General features: G+C 44.9%; 1 protein-coding gene across 2 annotated transcripts in view; it reads right to left on the reverse strand.

The window, feature by feature from the left end:
• RBM25 (RNA binding motif protein 25) overlaps window positions 1–11619 on the reverse strand; it is a 34637-nt gene extending 23018 nt beyond the window's left edge. For both annotated transcript variants that reach the window (XM_075425500.1, XM_075425498.1), the window contains exons 1-3: window positions 11459–11619; window positions 4146–4266; window positions 580–629 (exon numbers count right to left, since the gene is read on the reverse strand). In XM_075425500.1, coding sequence (XP_075281615.1) covers window positions 580–629; window positions 4146–4251 — 156 coding nt within the window. In that variant the 5' untranslated portion in view covers window positions 4252–4266; window positions 11459–11619. The remainder of the gene's footprint in view (window positions 1–579; window positions 630–4145; window positions 4267–11458) is intronic.
• Window positions 11620–17436: the final 5817 nt, after the last annotated feature.

Consider the following 17436-nt stretch of genomic DNA (forward strand, 5'->3'; position numbering starts at 1 on the left):
ATAAACCTTCCTTCCAACTAGAAATTAGTAAAATAAACAAAGAGACCTTTCTCTCATACACTCTTCCATAGATGTGTATTACACGCAACTATTCCTTCCCCTGCAACATTGGGAAAGAGAGCTTGTCTGTAAGCCCGTCAGCACATATCTTCTGGCCAACTCAGCAGTGCTGCATGATGGCCTTATAAACATGGATGAGGTGATGCCTCCAGAGCACTGTCAGGCCAACAGACTTGAAAGCAAGAGACCTGGAATCTAACTGATCTAACTGCATTCCATAGGAAGACCAGGCATGACCCAAAGCCAAAGCCTAAATCATTGTATCTGAGACAAGTACATCTTCTTGCAAGAACAGCAATTGCTTCAGCTTTGCAGCTAGCAGCTCCAGACATTACTTCAGACTTTGTCTTGGTCAGATATTAGCATAAAATTTGCATAATAGTTGCATTTAAAGTAAAGCATTTCCTTTCACAGCATGAATTCTGATGGAATAGAGCAAAGCAAAAATATTGTTGACATCTACTAAGTTTTACTCTCCACTTTGTGTTGTTACCATCTCATCCCCACTGTAATACTTACAGTTGGAGCAGGAGCCATAATGCCCATTGGTACAGGAATCATAGGGGTCCCTGAGAAAGACAAGACATTAATATTAATCTGCCCTCTTGAGATTACTGATTAATAGAAATTAACTGATCGCAGACATGATTTCCAGACCAGACAGCAATTTTGGTCAAATAAGAGTTCCACAGTATTAATTACTAGTAATTCCTTAAGCATTCAAGCATAGCCTGATTACGCTAACATACCATATGCATCCTGGTCACTTTTATCATACTACCATTTCTACTTTGTCATAAAACAAATCTATCTTCAAAGCACATTCAAGCCACTAAAAGATAGTTCTGTGACAAATGAGGCAGGGAATTCCAGAAACAGAGAGCAAAAGGTGAAACCATGCAATACCCTCTTTGCCACTACCAAATTCACTCGCAGCTTTAAGTACTATCATGTAAGCCAATAGCTGACCATAGTAAAAGCTGTTTATCTTTCTATGCCAGCTGCTAGAGCAGGGTAGCTATTACGTGAATGGATTTTTCAACTACTTGCTGGCCAGTAAAGACACCAAGACTCAAGAACAATGAAGTCAATCTCACGGCTTTCTGAGAAATACCCTCTAGGGATCCTAGATCTCTTTTTTAATTCTACAAAAATCTTTCTTTATCTTTCACTCTCAACCCTTCCCTTTTGATCCTTCCCTTCTCCACCTTTCTTACTGCTGTATTCCTAAAATCCTAACCGAACTTCTGCAACCTACTGTTCCAGGATTTGTTCCCCCACATTCTCCAGTGCTTAGTCCCGAAACAACACTACTCCTCCTCCACTCTGGTTTTGCTTTGACTCCATCATTTATTTTGTCCATCACTCAATCCTCTTCTTCAGTTTCTTCATTTAAAGTTATACTGGCTCCTATCCCCCCAAATCGCCAGAGAATCAAAAGGTGTACTGCTCTCCCATGCTCTCAGTTTTAATGCACTATAGCATCTCACAGACTGGAGGAACCACTCCAAGGCCAAACTCTGGTTGTGCACCCCTGTAACTATTATAACTATAATTATCATGATGCTGAACTGGATTTTGAAGTCACAACTCAGTAAAGATACTTGTGTTATCACTGACAGTTCACTGAAACTATCAGCCCAATGCTCAGCACAAGCCAAAAAAAAAAAAAAAAAAAAAAAAAAAAATCACTAAAACGTTGGGCATCATCAGCAATCCTACTGATGATCAAGACCACAGACACCATTTAGCTGCTGTACAAAAACGTGGTGCACCTATATCGTGACTACTGCCTACAGACCTGGTCTCTGCAAGCCAAGAACAACACGCAGCCTTACAGAGGAGCAACTACATGACTTCAGTGTTGAAGCAGCTGCTTTGCTAGGAAAGACACTACGCTCAGACTCTTCAAGTGTGGAGGTTTGCAAGGCATGGAACATGATCGAGGTGTACAAAACCACAAAACGCAACTCACTCAACTCCCACATCAGAACTGGGGGCAGGAGGGGACACTAAGTAGGCAATGAGTTTAAAGACAGATGTAAGAAAGTAGCACTTTACACAGTTGTTAAAGAAATTCTCAGATTTGGTGCAAGAGGCGACAGTGGAAATGGACAGTATCAGCAGGTTCAAAAAAATATCAAAGTGGTCATGAATGACAGGTCCAGAAAAAGATAAAGGAAAAACAAAAGATCATGCTCTGTAACATCCCTAACACTACAGCTGTATGAGGGAACAGTCTCAGCAAGTAGGCAGGTGTACATGCCCACACTAAATACTACCTTGTACCGCCACTGCCCAGACAACGCACCAGGCTATATGGACTGCTGGTCTGATCCACTACAGCATTTCCTACATATGAACAGTAATTTTTTACATCTCAGTGGTATCTGAGAATCTTCAGAGACAACAAGACTTATCGGAATCACGTCCTTACCAAACCTTCCACACTTATAGATGGAAATGCTAGAACTTCTTATTTTTAACAGCCATACTCTTTAGCAAAGCAGAACACTTCTTCTAACTTCATTTTTACACAAGTAAACTGCTCTAGCTGAAACTTTTCAAAAAATTATAGACTAAGACAATCAGAACATGAAATTCTGGCCAAACAGCTAGCTAAAGATAATATTATAAGCCATTAAAATTGTGATCTTACATATGGAATAACTTCAGAGTAGACTTTCATAAAGTCACTGTGGCATGTTCAATTCTATCAGTACAGTTGTGCTAAGAAATTAGAGATCCATATCCTCTATGTATCAAAATATGTTATCTGCAGAGGTAAGCACATTATGTCTCTAATGTACAGAGAAAATTCTTGCCTAGTACCAGGCTCCTCCACTCTACATACTCTTTTGATTACTAATACTGAAATAAGACTATTTATATAAAAAGTCAAACACAGCAAGAGAACAAAAAGATCTTTGTCGTACATGTCAAGAAGCAAGTGTTCAGTGCAGAAACTTGTACCAGGCATTTTTAAATAGTCTTCAGAAAGTTATTTTTAAAAGCATCTGGCATTTTTCACACTGGTATACATAAACTGGAGCTAGTAAAGGTAAGAGCTATGGTTTTAAATTTAACCTGACATTTTCGATGGCAGAATGCTACCTAATCTGCCTTTAGCAGAAAATAGGTAACATCTCATGGCTCTCAGGAAAAAAAGTATAGAAAAATTAATGCAAGTAAGGATTAGCCTGATGAATGGATGTGCACAAACCATTCCTGAGTTCAGCCATCTGGTTTTTGAACGCCTCTATTGTCTATAAAACACCTGTGTACAACACAGCCATACAGACAGGAGTTATTTTCTGCAGCCCTTGTGATGAATTTTAAAGGGGTAATTCTCTGAAGTATTCCTCTCTTCCACTCGCTTTATGGTGTCCTGCCTCCACTCACTGTTATCTATACTGGCAATGTACAGAAAGAAGGTGGTTCCAGATCAACAAATTAGAGTCTCAATGCAAAAAACAGAGGCTGATCTTACACATGAACAAATTAAAAAAAGCAGAATTGGTTTTCGCAAGATTAGAAGGAATGAGGAACATAACATTAGGTTTGCAAGATGTGTGGAGGGAAGTATGTAAGAAGCAGAATAAAAGAAAGCAGGACTTACAAAAGAGTGGAGAAAAACAACGCAAGAAGTTGGACCTTCTCTGAAAGTTACTCCTAGATTTTCACACCACACGTACTCAGTGTACCAAGCGTTTCCAAAGGCTATTACAGTGGCTTCTTTGAAAGGAATTGAAAACCGTAGTCTACTGTCAAAAGGGTGGCTCTTAGAATATCTAACATTAACAAAAATCACCACTTAGCTTCAGTCTTGGAAAAAAGGTCCAAGACAAAGTCCAGTACTGTCTCTAATGGTTTGATTTCTGGTCAGACATAAGCAGCTTTTGGTAGACCAAAAGGAGCTTGCTCACACAACATGATCTACAGGTAAACCAGAAACTCAATTGTAATGTACATGCATCAGAATTATTGGAAGATCTTAAGAGCCAGTAACTTTTGTAAATAATAAAATTCAGAACAATAAAAGGTAATTTATTTCTACTACACTTCCATACACTAACATTACTTACCAGGAGGTACAGGTGGAGGAAAGCCAGGGAACTGTGGAGGTGGGATCCCGGGGGGAAGCGTTGGGATTCCCATGGGAGGGCGATTCAAATGAGGTGGAAAAGACATCCTTCCAGTCACAATCTGTCAAAAAGAAAACTGGTACTTGTCAGTTCCCAAACATAATTTACAAACGCAGTGCAAATGATAAGTGTCCGTAACGATTTTAAATCTTTCTATGGACATTGAACTACAAACTAAAACTATCTTTAACTCTTTTTCCCCAGCTATTCATTACATTACAAATGTAGTAGAAGTCTTCTTTCACAATGAAAACCAGCACTTCTAGGAAAGTGTTTCAGAATGAAGTGAAAAGCCTGACTCCTCATAGCAATGATTTACAAGGAGTGTGAATTAAACAGCATTTAATAGTTTGTATAGTTTCTTTATTTTAAAGATATCTTTTGCAGTATCTGAAAATAGAAGTAATCTTGTAATACATTTTCAATAAGGCAAGTAATTGTCTTGTACAAGAAATGATCACACACAATACAACCGCGGAACAAGATGAGAGAAAGAACTGGGACTTCGCGATGCTCAGCATTGACAGGAATTGTATTTAAGATGACATTGGGGAGATCCCCAAATTCCAGCACATAGTCAGGTAAAAGCTTGGAAAAGGGTTCTCTGATCTATTTTTAACTTGCCAGTTCACACATCTCCTAGAACTCAACTTGGACAACAGCCCATGAGCTGAGAGTCAATAAGCTACCATGGAGAGCAAAGACTGTTTTAACATCATATGCTATTCAGAGAGTTGTTATTATTATATTATGTATATTATTATTATTATATTATGTATATTACTGACCCTGTAGCAGACATCACCCAATAATATTAAAAAAAAAAAAAAATCAAGATTAACACAACTAACAAGGCATGTATGCTTGCTTCCAATATTATCTCAGCAACCTTAAGTGGTCAAGTCTTCAAAAAAGGGTGGCCCTCAATTCTAAGAAAACCTGAAACTGGTCACCAGTGTTACTGCTGAGCATATAGGTACATTCACACTGCAGTGAGGAAGCACTAGAGGAACTTCAAACACACTGGATTGTGTGGGTATGAATCACAAAGACACTGTATCACAAGTGACAAGAGTCCAGCTAGCGGTCAGCACAAACACTTGCATTTCTCAATGGACTGTACAGACTGCTTTATAACCTACAGTACTGCACCTTCACTGCAACTGCTTTCCAAACAGGCAACCACGAGTCAAAACCAAAGTGGGTGGCCTTGACAAAATGAGTTATGATAAGCAAAATTCTGATACATACAACAGACCTGTAGATTATCAGATGCTTTCCCCAGCTTCCTGGCACTGAACACAGAAGAAACAGGAAACATGCTCTGCTGGAGACTGACGCGCCTTCCATACAGGCACAAGAGCAAGTAGCTAAGTAGTCTTAAATACTGAAAGAGCTAGTATCACTACTCTACCGTAACAGTAGATACACTTGAAAGAGCTAAAAAATTATAGTAAGAGAATCACATAGCAAAAAGACTCCGGAAACAGCTATGAAAGATAAATGTACATAGCGGAATTGAGAGGATGAAAGGGAAATCCAAATGTATTTGGTAACACCTTTGAACATCAGAACTTCTTTATTCTGATGTAAGAACACACGTATGACCCTATAGCATAATTCACCCAAAGACACATTTAGAACTACATCAGTTACAAGAAGTTTGTGATGATGGCATTGATTAATTGGCCTCAAAGGGCATTCATCAACATCTCATCAGCAGAAAAGATAAAATGCTCCAGTGACACAAGGTCTAAGATGGTAAAAGAAATGAGAGCAAATGCAAGCATTCTTTCAACAGTTCAATAAAGATTATTTTACACACTATAATAAACATAAAACCTTTTTTTTTTTGTCCCTTAGAATCCATATGCATTAAGAAAAAACTTCCTTTCAGTCATTCTTGATTTTTTTATACTGAATCAGCAAAGAAAAGCAGCAGGTGTACTGCCAAAACATTTTATTTGGAAGAACATTGTTTACTGTCTCTTTAGACTACGTGTACATCAGCTGACATTCCTCTAGAATGTGAAACTTGGATGGTATGGAAGGCAACAGAACTCCCTTATCCGCCTTGCTATTACTATTTGAAACTTCTTCACCAAGAAAAAACAGCCAACAGTCCCAGGAAAGGTAGAAAATTAAGATCTTTAAGGCTCTAAGTCCTTATCTACATTGCAACCTGACAGACCACTGGACAAAATTCAAAGCTGTTTTGGGCCAGGATGGTAGAGCAACAAGCAGCTGGGCCAGAGATATTTCTAAACAGGCTGCAATAGCGTTACACCATCTGAGGTCCAGAAGACTTTAAGGTGTGGTTCGTCAAACAAAAAAGGACAATTGAAGAAGTAATTTTCCAGGCTGCCTGTAGGTGCAGTCCCTTCTCTTGCTCTGATAAGAACTTTGTCTGAGACACCATTTTGAGGAAGCTAATAGAAAGACTAGGGACTAAGAGGTGAAACAGCTCTTTGGATCAAAAGATGCTGAAACATACCACACTCAATGGATGTTACATAGGCACACAGGCAAAGTTGGGTTTTTTTAAATTTAAACACAAAAGCAAAGATTTAGCAGTCAACAAAGTAATTGTTACTGCATGAAAGGAACAAGGCAGTTAGTAAGAATGGACCAAATTTAGTCTTTCAATCTTCTAGTCGGATGTGAAACACACTGTTCTCTGTAGGGCTTCAACAATCCATTTTACCTGAAGCACTCCGTTTTCATTTTTTCCATATTTGTACAGTTATTTTCACAGCAGCTAGAAAGCTGCCCTGTTACTGACTTAATTCTTGCACGGACCAATCCTAGCACCTGTGAGACACTAAAGATCAACACTAGAATTCATGAAAGCCTTGGTCTCTTTCTCGCTACTATATCTAACCACCAATGTGCAACCTGCAGAGAGAACAGTTTAATTCTGTTTCCGTTACGAAAACGGTGAGGATCAACAGATACCAAGACTGAAACTGCTCACTGGAGAAGTGAGAGATCTGGACAAGAGAGGAAGATGCGTCCAGTTCCCTGCAGCCGGCAAGATGCTACGACGAGGGGAATCGAGTAGCACATTTTTTCTGTCAGGAGCTAGAGAACACAAGCAATACACACACTCTTCCAGCAGTCAGAGCAGACTCTGACACATCAAGTTTATAAGCAAGCGTTAGGTCTGAAAAGCTAGGAGATGCTAAGCTGGGTCCAGGTAGAATACACTTGTAGAAATCTCAGGCACAGCATCTTGAACTTCTCTGCAGACTGTCCTGCTAGCCTGCCAGTACAGTCCAGTGATCAGTGGCCGATATATTTACTGTGGTCTCAGTATTGTATATGGTGATCTTCAAATTTCCCCAATATAGTCACATGCGTGAGTGAGGAACTAAACAGTCCTGAGGTATTTTTAAAGTCTTGGTTGATTTATGAAAATATTATCTCAAATGAAATTGGATGTAAGCAGCATTCTCAATAGCTGCATTTTAACTAGCAGCTCTTTAAGTAGGAGATTAATTTGTGTGAATGTTAGTGGTCATGAAGATAAGAGGTGTAAGACAAACAGTGAACATCTGGCCTGACACCATTCAAAATACTGAAATCACGACATCTTCAGCCCCCAAAATGACGGATTTGTGTCAGGTCTCTGAGTCAAAGTGTAGTTAATTTAGGCTATATCCATGCTACCACGCAGGGCAGTACAACAGGAGCGGGTCTGTTAAACAAAACAGATGGAGCTGAGACCCTAACGTCCACACTACGCATTTTGGGGAGGTCCACCCCACTGGAATGAATGCCCATTTGCAGGTAAGAATGCACTTTTCATTAAATTTTCATCCAAAAGGAATCCAGTTCATCCACTGGTATAGTGCAAATCGATGTGAAAGAAGGTCTCCCGAGTGAGGATGACTGCAAGACTTCCTTCAAAAGCACACCCCTGATCCAAGTCAACACAGTAACGCAGGTGTACACTTTATTAGCCTTGGGCTATTTTTGTAAGCTGCAAATTAACAATGTCATGGATGGCAAAACATCTAAGCTTACTCTAAGCCAACCCAGGTCAAATCCAGCTCGAGCTATTAACTACAGCAAGTGCTACACAATCACAGCTATAATATTCCAGGTTCAACTTTGGCCTAGAAGGAGTTCAGTTGCTTTCACACACTTCTCTTCTGAGTTAGTAAGTCCCAGTGGAACCAAATGCCATGCAGAGCCAGCTGCACCAATCTTCTGAAACTTGGAGAGAGTACAGAAATTGCTATAAGGCTTGGTAAAATCCACCAAGACTTTTAATTCTGACTCGGTGCTACCCCTGCCGGGACGGAGCTCTGTCCACTAGAAGCACGCTAGCTCTGACACACAACTAAGCAAGTGCACGGGGCTGGCATCAGAGTGTGCCGGACTCAGGTGTCTGAGACCAGACAGAACTCAGAACTACTATGAATCCAGAGTCACCGTCATTCAGATATTGCTGCCCCATGCTTCTATATTATCTCTGACCCCCAAAAGTCCCAGTAAGAGGGAACTGACTATATGAGAAGATTGTACTGGTCTGGCTGCACTGTTAATGTAACTTTTTTTTTTTAATCCCAGTATTCTTCAATCTTTTTTTATTTACTCGATTTTTTAATAAAGGGTAAAGAGATGTCATAAACAGAATGTAAGATTATTAAAAATCACTGGTAACTAATGTATTTTACACTCACAATTATATCACCTACTTAGGGCAGCATCATAATTCTACCAATGTCACAGGATTAATCTCCTTAGTATCTCTGTGTTTACACATCATTTTATCTGAAAACCTGCAAAACATTTTAACCATTTTTGAAACAGTTAAGTTCCCCATGAAATAAACAGTCACAATACTTACTGTTGAGCTGCTGTTACACTAAACAAAGTTAATTTTAACTGTAAAAATCCAAAGTCTTTAATGGATAAACAAACATTGTGCTTTAAGAATACATACAATACATACACGTAGTGTCATGACAGTACGGCTGATGTAGCTTGATCTCCTTTTGTCCGATTCTTAACTTTCCTTCAACATTTTCCCAATATAATTCTTCTGCACCACAAAAAAATCTGTACACTTTGTTAGAGTAAGTTGCATGAAATAGCTGTGCAAGCCAGTCCCTCATGTAAGAGAGCAGTAAGCATAAAACTTTTTTAGAATTTTTTTTTAATTAACTACAATCCACCTTTGATTACAATCCTAACACTTAGATATTACCAGAGCACCTGACAAAATCCCACACCTATGGAAAGTGTGTAACAATATACTGTATAGTAACACCCTGGTTAAGGAGATGTTATACCAAGACATTTGATTTGTATATCCACATTGTTTTGTTTCACTGAAATGTCCCTATAGAAAAGCTTTCATGCATAATAATGTTTTTAATGTTTTTTAAGAATTAGAGTAATTTCTACTAAGAATTGTACAATGCTTTGGCATTTGATTCTAACATCAATACCTAGGCAGCAACACAGAGTGAATAATAATGTCCTCTAATTTATGACAAAACATTTTACACAGCTTGTGTCACATGATGGGTGCAGCTGAGCAACAAAAGCATTTTCAGAAACAACTGGAGAAAACACACACAGTAAACCAACCTACTAAAGTAAGTATAATCACATAGGCTTGTACATCCATCTCTACACAATGTATGAATTTTTAAGCTGTTCCATCATAAAAATAACTAACCACACAGTTTGTCACACATTGGAGATACTGTTTATATTATTGCTTCTCACAGGAAAAAAAACTCCCTAAAACAAAAATGTTTTATTTCAAGCCAACTGATTCCGTCAGTGAAGATGACCACTTTCTCATAGAGCTGTACAGTTTTCTCCAAAACTAGCTGCAAGCTAAGCAAGGCATCAATGTCAAACAGACATGGAGAAAGACAGAACAGATCACAGATTTTCTAAGTATATTTATTTCTGAACAAACAAAACTAGTATTTGCTCAAGCCTGTTTTTCAGAGGTGCTCTAGAAAGCGTTTGCTAACTGCCACGAAGTAAGTTGTATCCCAGACTCTTACTGTGAAGCAACCCTAAAAGCAACATGCTTATCTAAACCAAAGCCCCAGTCCAACAGCCCTTTAACTAGGGCTCCATTAAGCATGTCACCAGAACTTTCAAGATCTTTGATTCAGTTCCCCATTCTGTGCTTCTGCACCCATATAAAGCCCTAGTCAGTCAAATAAGTGACTCTCCACTCTAACTTTGCTATTAACTCTTCCCAAAACACAAATACGGCTGTGGCATCACGTTTATGCGAATGGACACTCAAGAGACAGAAGCAGAGAAATGAGAACTGCTATGTACAATGCCACCCCTCGACAGGAAAAGTAAGGACAAAAGTCAGTTTGTTCTGGACCATCTTCCACAAATGCTGCTGTCACACCTGAAGCAAGGCTTCCCTGCCCCACAAAAAATTACTAAGAATCCGAGTCCATGCATTTTAATCTGAATAGACGGAAAGCAATACATCTTTGAGATTTCCCTTCCTATAAGCTCATGTAAGCCCTACTACCAAAACAAAAAAAAAAAAGTAAGTTGTGTTCGGGATTCTCAATGTATTGAAACAACAAAAAAAAGCCCTCTTCTCCCTCAGGCAGACAAAGGTCTTTTGCTATGCTGGAAACAGGCATCACGACAAAAACACGCCCGCACACACAACTCCGACCGATGCGGACGATTCGCCCTGGCTCTTCCAGGCGCCACAAGTGTTTCAAGGCGACCACCCCAGCCCACACCGCGGACATCACCTTCCCCGCCGCCACACCTCCGAAAAACGTCTCCTGGCACGACCTGCCTCTCCCGCCCCGCGGCGGCCCGGACCCGGCTGCGAGCGGTGCCGGGCGCCGGCAAAGCTCCGTCCGCCTCGGGGTCGCCCGCTCCCCGCCGAGGGCCAGGCGGGCTCCCGCCGCCCCGCCCGCCGGGGCCGGCTCCCCGCTGCGCCCCCGGGAGGCGGAAGGGCTCCCACGCCTCCTGGGCGGGAGAGGAAGCGACAGGCCCCCGCCGCCGCTCTCCCGCGAGCGCCTCCCCGAGGCCGCCCTCCCGTTCCGCCCCGCCGCTGGGCCCGCACAGCCTCCCCGCCGAGGCGCGGGCCGCCGCCGGCCTGCCAGGGCCCGGGGTGCGGGGGCGCGTCAGCGCAGCCTCTGCCCGGCCCCGCCTCCCCTCAGCGGGCGGCTGAAGCGCGGCCACCGCCGCCGCCTTTCCTCCCGCTCTCGCCCCGCCGCAGCCCCTCGCTCTCTCACCCCTTCGCCGCGGAGCGGAAGCCGCGTCCGGAGCGCCGCCGCGGCCCCTCCGAGCGGCGCGGGTGGGGGATGGCGCAGGGGGACGCCGCTCGGCCGCCTGAGGCCCGCTTGGGAGGCCCCGGGGCGCCGCTAGGCCGCGAACACACCGCGCCGAGCCACCGCCGCCGCGCTGCGCGGGGTCATGTGACCCGCCCCTTCCGTCGGCGGCCCGACCTGCACCGCGCCACGCGACCATAGACGCACCAGTGCTAGAGCGCCCTCCCTCTCCGCGCCAAGACAATAAAGCGCCCGACCATAGAGCCGTAGCGGCTAGAAGGGCACAGAGAGAGGAAGGAGGCGTGCGCGCGGCCGCCATCTTTGCTGGGGGCAGGGGATGCGGCGCCCTGGCCCAGCCCAGAGCTCCGCCATCTTGAGGTCAGGTGGCGCGGCTGGGGGTGCTGGCGGCTGCGGCGCGGGTGGCGGAAGGCCGTGGAAGGCCTCCCGCTGTGGGCTGGCACCGGCTCCTCTCCTGGCTGCTGGCGTGCCCCCCTCCGTCCGCCCGTCCGCGCCGCCTCTCGGTGCGGGGAGCCGTTCCCCGGCGCCATGCTCTGAGCTGCGACCCGGCTGCGGCGGCGGTGCGTGAGGCGGCACCGCAGGCACAGCCGCGTGGGGAGCGCGCCTGGCGCTGCTGGCAGGCCTTTGGTGAGGAGCTTTAGGTGCGTTTAGCAAATGTTAAGGGCCTAGACAGCTAGAACAAGAAGCAGTCCTAACGGTCAGGTGTAAAGATACAGAATCATAGAATGGTTTGGCCTGGAAGGGACCTTTAAAGGTCGCCTGCGCCATCCCCCTGCAGTAAGCAGGGACATCTTCAACTAGACCAAGTTGCTCAGAGCCCTGTCCAACCTGGCCTTGAATGTTTCCAGGGATGGGGCCTCCACCACCTCTCTGGGCAGCCTGTTCCAGTGCCTCACCACCCTCACTGTAAAAAATTTCTTCCTTAACATCCATTCTAAACCTACCCTCTTTCAGCTTGAAGCCATTACCCCTTGTCCTATCACTACATGCCCTTGTAAAAAGTCCCTCCCCAGCCCTCTTGTAGGCCCCTTCAGGTGCTAAAAGGCCACAATCGGGTCTCCCCGGAGCCTTCACTTCTCCAGGCCAAACAACCCCAACCCTCTCAGCCTTTCCTCACAGGACAGCTGTTCCAGCCCTTGGATCATTTTTGTGGCCTCCTCTGGCCCTGCTCCAGCAGTTCTATGTCTTTCCTGGGCTGAGGGCTCTAGAGCTGGACACAGGACTCCAGCTGGGGTCTCTCCAGAGTAGAGCAAAGGAGCAGAATCCCCTCCCTCGACCTGCTGGCCACGCTGCTTTTGATGTAGCCCAGGATACGGTTGGCTTTTGTGGAAGGCTGTATCTCTGCTGATAAAAACAAGGATTTACAGAGCAACAAGAGCAAACACCAGTATCTGAAGTGGCCATATGCTCAGCAAAAAGATGTCACTGTGCTATAAAGCAGTTGGGCCTAGCCATGGTCTACAACTTATAGTTTCCCTGACCTACTTCCAGCACTTAGACTACATTAAAAGACAATTTTAAACGCACAATTCCCCCCAATGTTACATGCAAGACGGTAATTGCTGTAGTTACCACAATGATGGCAAGCAACTGCAAATGGGAAGAGGAAGTGACTGTGAAAGGAAGGCAGGCAGTGTTACAGATGGCTATGAGGTAGACCACAACATGAGCATATATGCACAAAGCTGTTTAAAACATTTTGGATCAGCTAGGGGAAAAAAATAATAATTCTATATTACATTTTCCACTGTTTATATATGCTGTTTAAGGACAAGTCCTCAAAAGACCAGGGTCTAATGAGAAACAATCGCCTCCATCTGTAACAGCAAGAAAAAACATTCAAAGCAGACACTGTTGAGTTCTTCAGTACAAAGCAGATTAAATCTACCTGACTGATGTCACACATGGCCACTGAAAAGTCAACAACTGAGCTGGAACTCAGGTCCTGTTCATCCCCTTGCTTTACAAGATGATGTGCAAGGGCAAATATTTTACCAGTAGCAGGTTTAGGAAATACTTCAAGATTGAATGCAATTCCTTCCCCTTTCAGAAAGAGCATCTGTGCTTTTTATTAATTACAACTTATTCCATGCAGCCTGCATGTCTCACTTCAACGAATACAAATTTAGTAAATGCGATACTGACTACTGCTAATAGTTCAAATAATTTATGAATGTTTATACCTATGTAGGTAAAAATGGTACCCATTTTGCAGCTTGCAGGAGAACCAAGGAAAAAAGAAAGGGCATAAAAAGAATCTTCTGAGATTCCTGCTTCCATGCTGTTGTCTCAGTTTGAAACCGTTATCTGCTCAAAAAAAGAAATCCAAAATCCAAACTCACTCATGTTGCTGTAACAAGCCCTTTTATTTACAGGAAACATTGCACAGGCTTTCCTTGTTTAGACATTCATCTATTTTGTTTAGCCAAAGAAAGAGACCGTTTTGCATCTACTCTCCTTGTACAAATCATGAACTTCAGCGTCCAGTATCCTTCCTAATCAAGAAAGAATAGCATCAGAAGCATCCACTAAAAGTAGCTGCTTCCACATCTCTACTTTTTCTGATACTGAGTTTTAGAATTACCCACTCCTAAACCTATCCACGTTACCTTTTTACCCCTGAACTGCGAAACTCAGATCCCAATTTCCAGATACTGATCTCAGTTCATTCAGTTCCCCACTGCGGACTCCACAGAGTTTCACACTCAAGCTAACCAAGAAGAGTGCAGTAGATGGCTTTTAAAATTAAGGCCAAAATTAAGAGAGGAGCTTTTTATGTCTGCAGATTGTTTTGCATTTCAAGCACGAGAAATCATTCCAAACATGCTAGGCAGCATCTCAGGGTACAGGGGTGTCTTGGTTTCGGCTGTCGCCGGCAACAAAAAAATGCCACGCGGCCGCCCCTCCCCCGGCCGGCGTGCGGAGGAGAATGAAAAGAAAGAGGCAGAAACTGGTGGGTCGGGATAAGGGCAGTTTAACAGAACAGCAAACAGAGGGAACAGTAACAACAATGATACAGATAAGGAGAAAATACGACACAAACCACACAACAGACCCTCTCTCTCGGACAGGACCGGCGCCGCGCGCTCCCGAGCTGCGAGTGAGTCCCCGAGTGAGTCCCCGACGCGCCGCCCCGCCCCTCCCCCCCCCCCCCCCCCCGGAACCCATCGTGATGTCACATGGTATGGAATACCGGGCTCTGTTTGGCCAGGTGGGGTCAGCCCCCACCCCCCGGCTGTGCCCCTTTCCTGGAGTCCGGTGAAAATTAACCCTGTCCTGGCCAAACCCAGGACATTATCCACCCATTATTCCATACCATCTACATCACGCCCAGGTCCCCCATTGTCCAGTTGATCACCACCACTTCTCCTGTCTCCAGATATCATTCCCTTAGTCTATGGATCATCTCTCTAAAGTGTCCATTGAGTTCATTTAATCCATGACTTCAGGCTCCATCTGTCGTAATGGTCTTCCGTGGCAGGAGAGGTGATATGTGGTGATGGGCAGTCACTTGCTGCATCCGGAGCTCACGGCTGATGTATCTGGTGCGGCCCATGCCCACAGTCTGCAGGAGATGTTGATCTTGATGAAGTTGCTGGATGCCAGTTGTTGAAAACCAGGTCCAGTTCCATCATCGCTGTGCTCTGCTAGGTTTTCATCGAAAAAGTCCATCCTTCTTTAATCTGGACGATTCTTACTATGCTACTACTGGTACAAAATATAACAATTATAACAGTGATAACAGACAGTGACAGGGTTATTTAACAATTAACTGTATACAATTTATTTATGGACTATTCTCGCCCAAAATTAAATCCCTATGAGGTACACATTGGACTTCCCCATCCTTCCGCATTACCCACCAGGTACACCCAGGTCCCTGAGCAAAAGCAATCCCCCGGACGGGCTTGCCTTTGCCTGAGGCAGGATTAACCGTCTTCCCTAACATGTTCCGCATGTGCACTACAGGGACTTTATCCCCTTCTACGGGGCACTGAGGTTTTGACTGGACAGGACCAGCCCGGTTTGTGGACCCTCTGGTGTTAACCAACCGGGTGGCCTTTGCTAAATGAGTATCCCAGTTTTTGAAAGTCCCACCCCCCATTGCCCTCAAAGTGGTTTTTAGCAGCCCATTGTAACGTTCAATCTTTCCAGAGGCTGGTGCATGGTAGGGGATGTGATACACCCACTTGATACCGTGTTCTTTGGCCCAGGTGTCTATGAGGCTGTTACGAAAATGAGTCCCGTTGTCCGACTCAATTCTTTTGGGAGTGCCATGTCGCCACAGGACTTGTTTTTCCAGGCCCAGGATGGTATTCCGGGCAGTGGCATGGGGCAAAGGGTAGGTTTCCAGCCATCCGGTGGTGGCCTCCACCATTGTGAGCACATAGCGCTTGCCTTGGTGGGTTTGTGGCAGTGTGATGTAGTCAATCTGCCAAGCCTCCCCATATTTATATTTTAGCCATCGTCCTCCATACCACTGAGGCTTTACCCGCTTGGCTTGCTTGATTGCAGCGCATGTTTCACATTCATGGATAACCTGTGCGATGGTGTCCATGGTCAAGTCCACCCCTCGGTCACGAGCCCATCTGTATGTCGCGTCTCTTCCTTGGTGGCCCGAGGTGTCATGGGCCCGCCAACTATAAACAGTTCACCCTTATGTTGCCAGTCCAGATCCACCTGAGCCACTTCAATCTTAGCAGCCTGATCTACCTGGTGGTTGTTTTGATGTTCTTCAGTGGCCCGACTCTTAGGGACGTGGGCGTCCACGTAACGGACTTTTACAGCCAACTGCTCTAGGCGGGCAGCAATATCTTGCCACAATGGGGCAGCCCAGATAGGTCTGCCTCTGCGCTGCCAGTTGTTCTTCTTCCATTGCTGCAGTCACCCCCACAAGGCATTGGCCACCATCCAAGAGTCGGTGTAAAGATAGAGCACTGGCCACTTCTCTCGACTGGTAATGTCTAAAGCCAGCTGGATGGCTTTCACCTCTGCAAACTGGCTGGACTCACCTTCTCCCTCGGCAGTTTCCGCGACTTGTCGTGTAGGGCTCCATACAGCAGCCTTCCACCTCCGCTGCTTCCCCACAATGCGACAGGACCCATCCGTGAACAGGGCATACTGTTTCTTATCTTCTGGCAGCTGGTTATACAGTGGGGCCTCTTCAGCACGTGTCACCTCCTCCTCTGGCGATGCTCCAAAATCTTTGCCTTCTGGCCAGTCCATGATTACCTCCAGAATTCCTGGGCGACTGGGGTTTCCCATTCGGGCGTGCTGGGTGATCAGAGCGACCCACTTACTCCACGTAGCATCGGTGGCATGATGCGTAGAGGGGACCCTCTCTTTGAACATCCAGCCCAGGACCGGCAATCGTGGAGCTAGGAGGAGCTGTGCTTCAGTGCCAACCACTTCTGAAGCAGCTCGAATGCCTTCATATGCTGCCAGAATCTCTTTTTCAGTGGGAGTATAGTGGGCCTCGGATCCTTTGTATCCCCGGCTCCAAAACCCCAGGGGTCGACCTCGAGTCTCCCCTGGTGCTTTCTGCCAGAGACTCCAGGTTGGGCCATTCTCCCCGGCTGCGGTGTAGAGCACGTTTTTAACATCTTGCCCTGACCAGACTGGACCGAGGGCTACGGCATGAACTATCTCCCGTTTAATCTGTTCAAATGCCTGTCGTTGCTCAGGGCCCCATTCAAAATCATTCTTCTTCTGGGTCACGTGGTACAGAGGACTCACAATTTGGCTGTAATTTGGGATGTGCATCCTCCAAAAACCCACAATACCCAGGAAGGCCTGTGCTTCCTTTTTGCTGGTTGGTGGAGACATAGCTGCTATTTTGTTGATGACATCCATTGGGATTTGACGGTGCCCATCCTGCCATTTTATTCCCAAAAACTGGATCTCTTGCGCAGGTCCCTTGACTT

This window comes from Opisthocomus hoazin, chromosome 7, assembly GCF_030867145.1.
Source record: "Opisthocomus hoazin isolate bOpiHoa1 chromosome 7, bOpiHoa1.hap1, whole genome shotgun sequence".
NCBI classification, from domain to species: Eukaryota; Metazoa; Chordata; class Aves; order Opisthocomiformes; family Opisthocomidae; genus Opisthocomus; species Opisthocomus hoazin.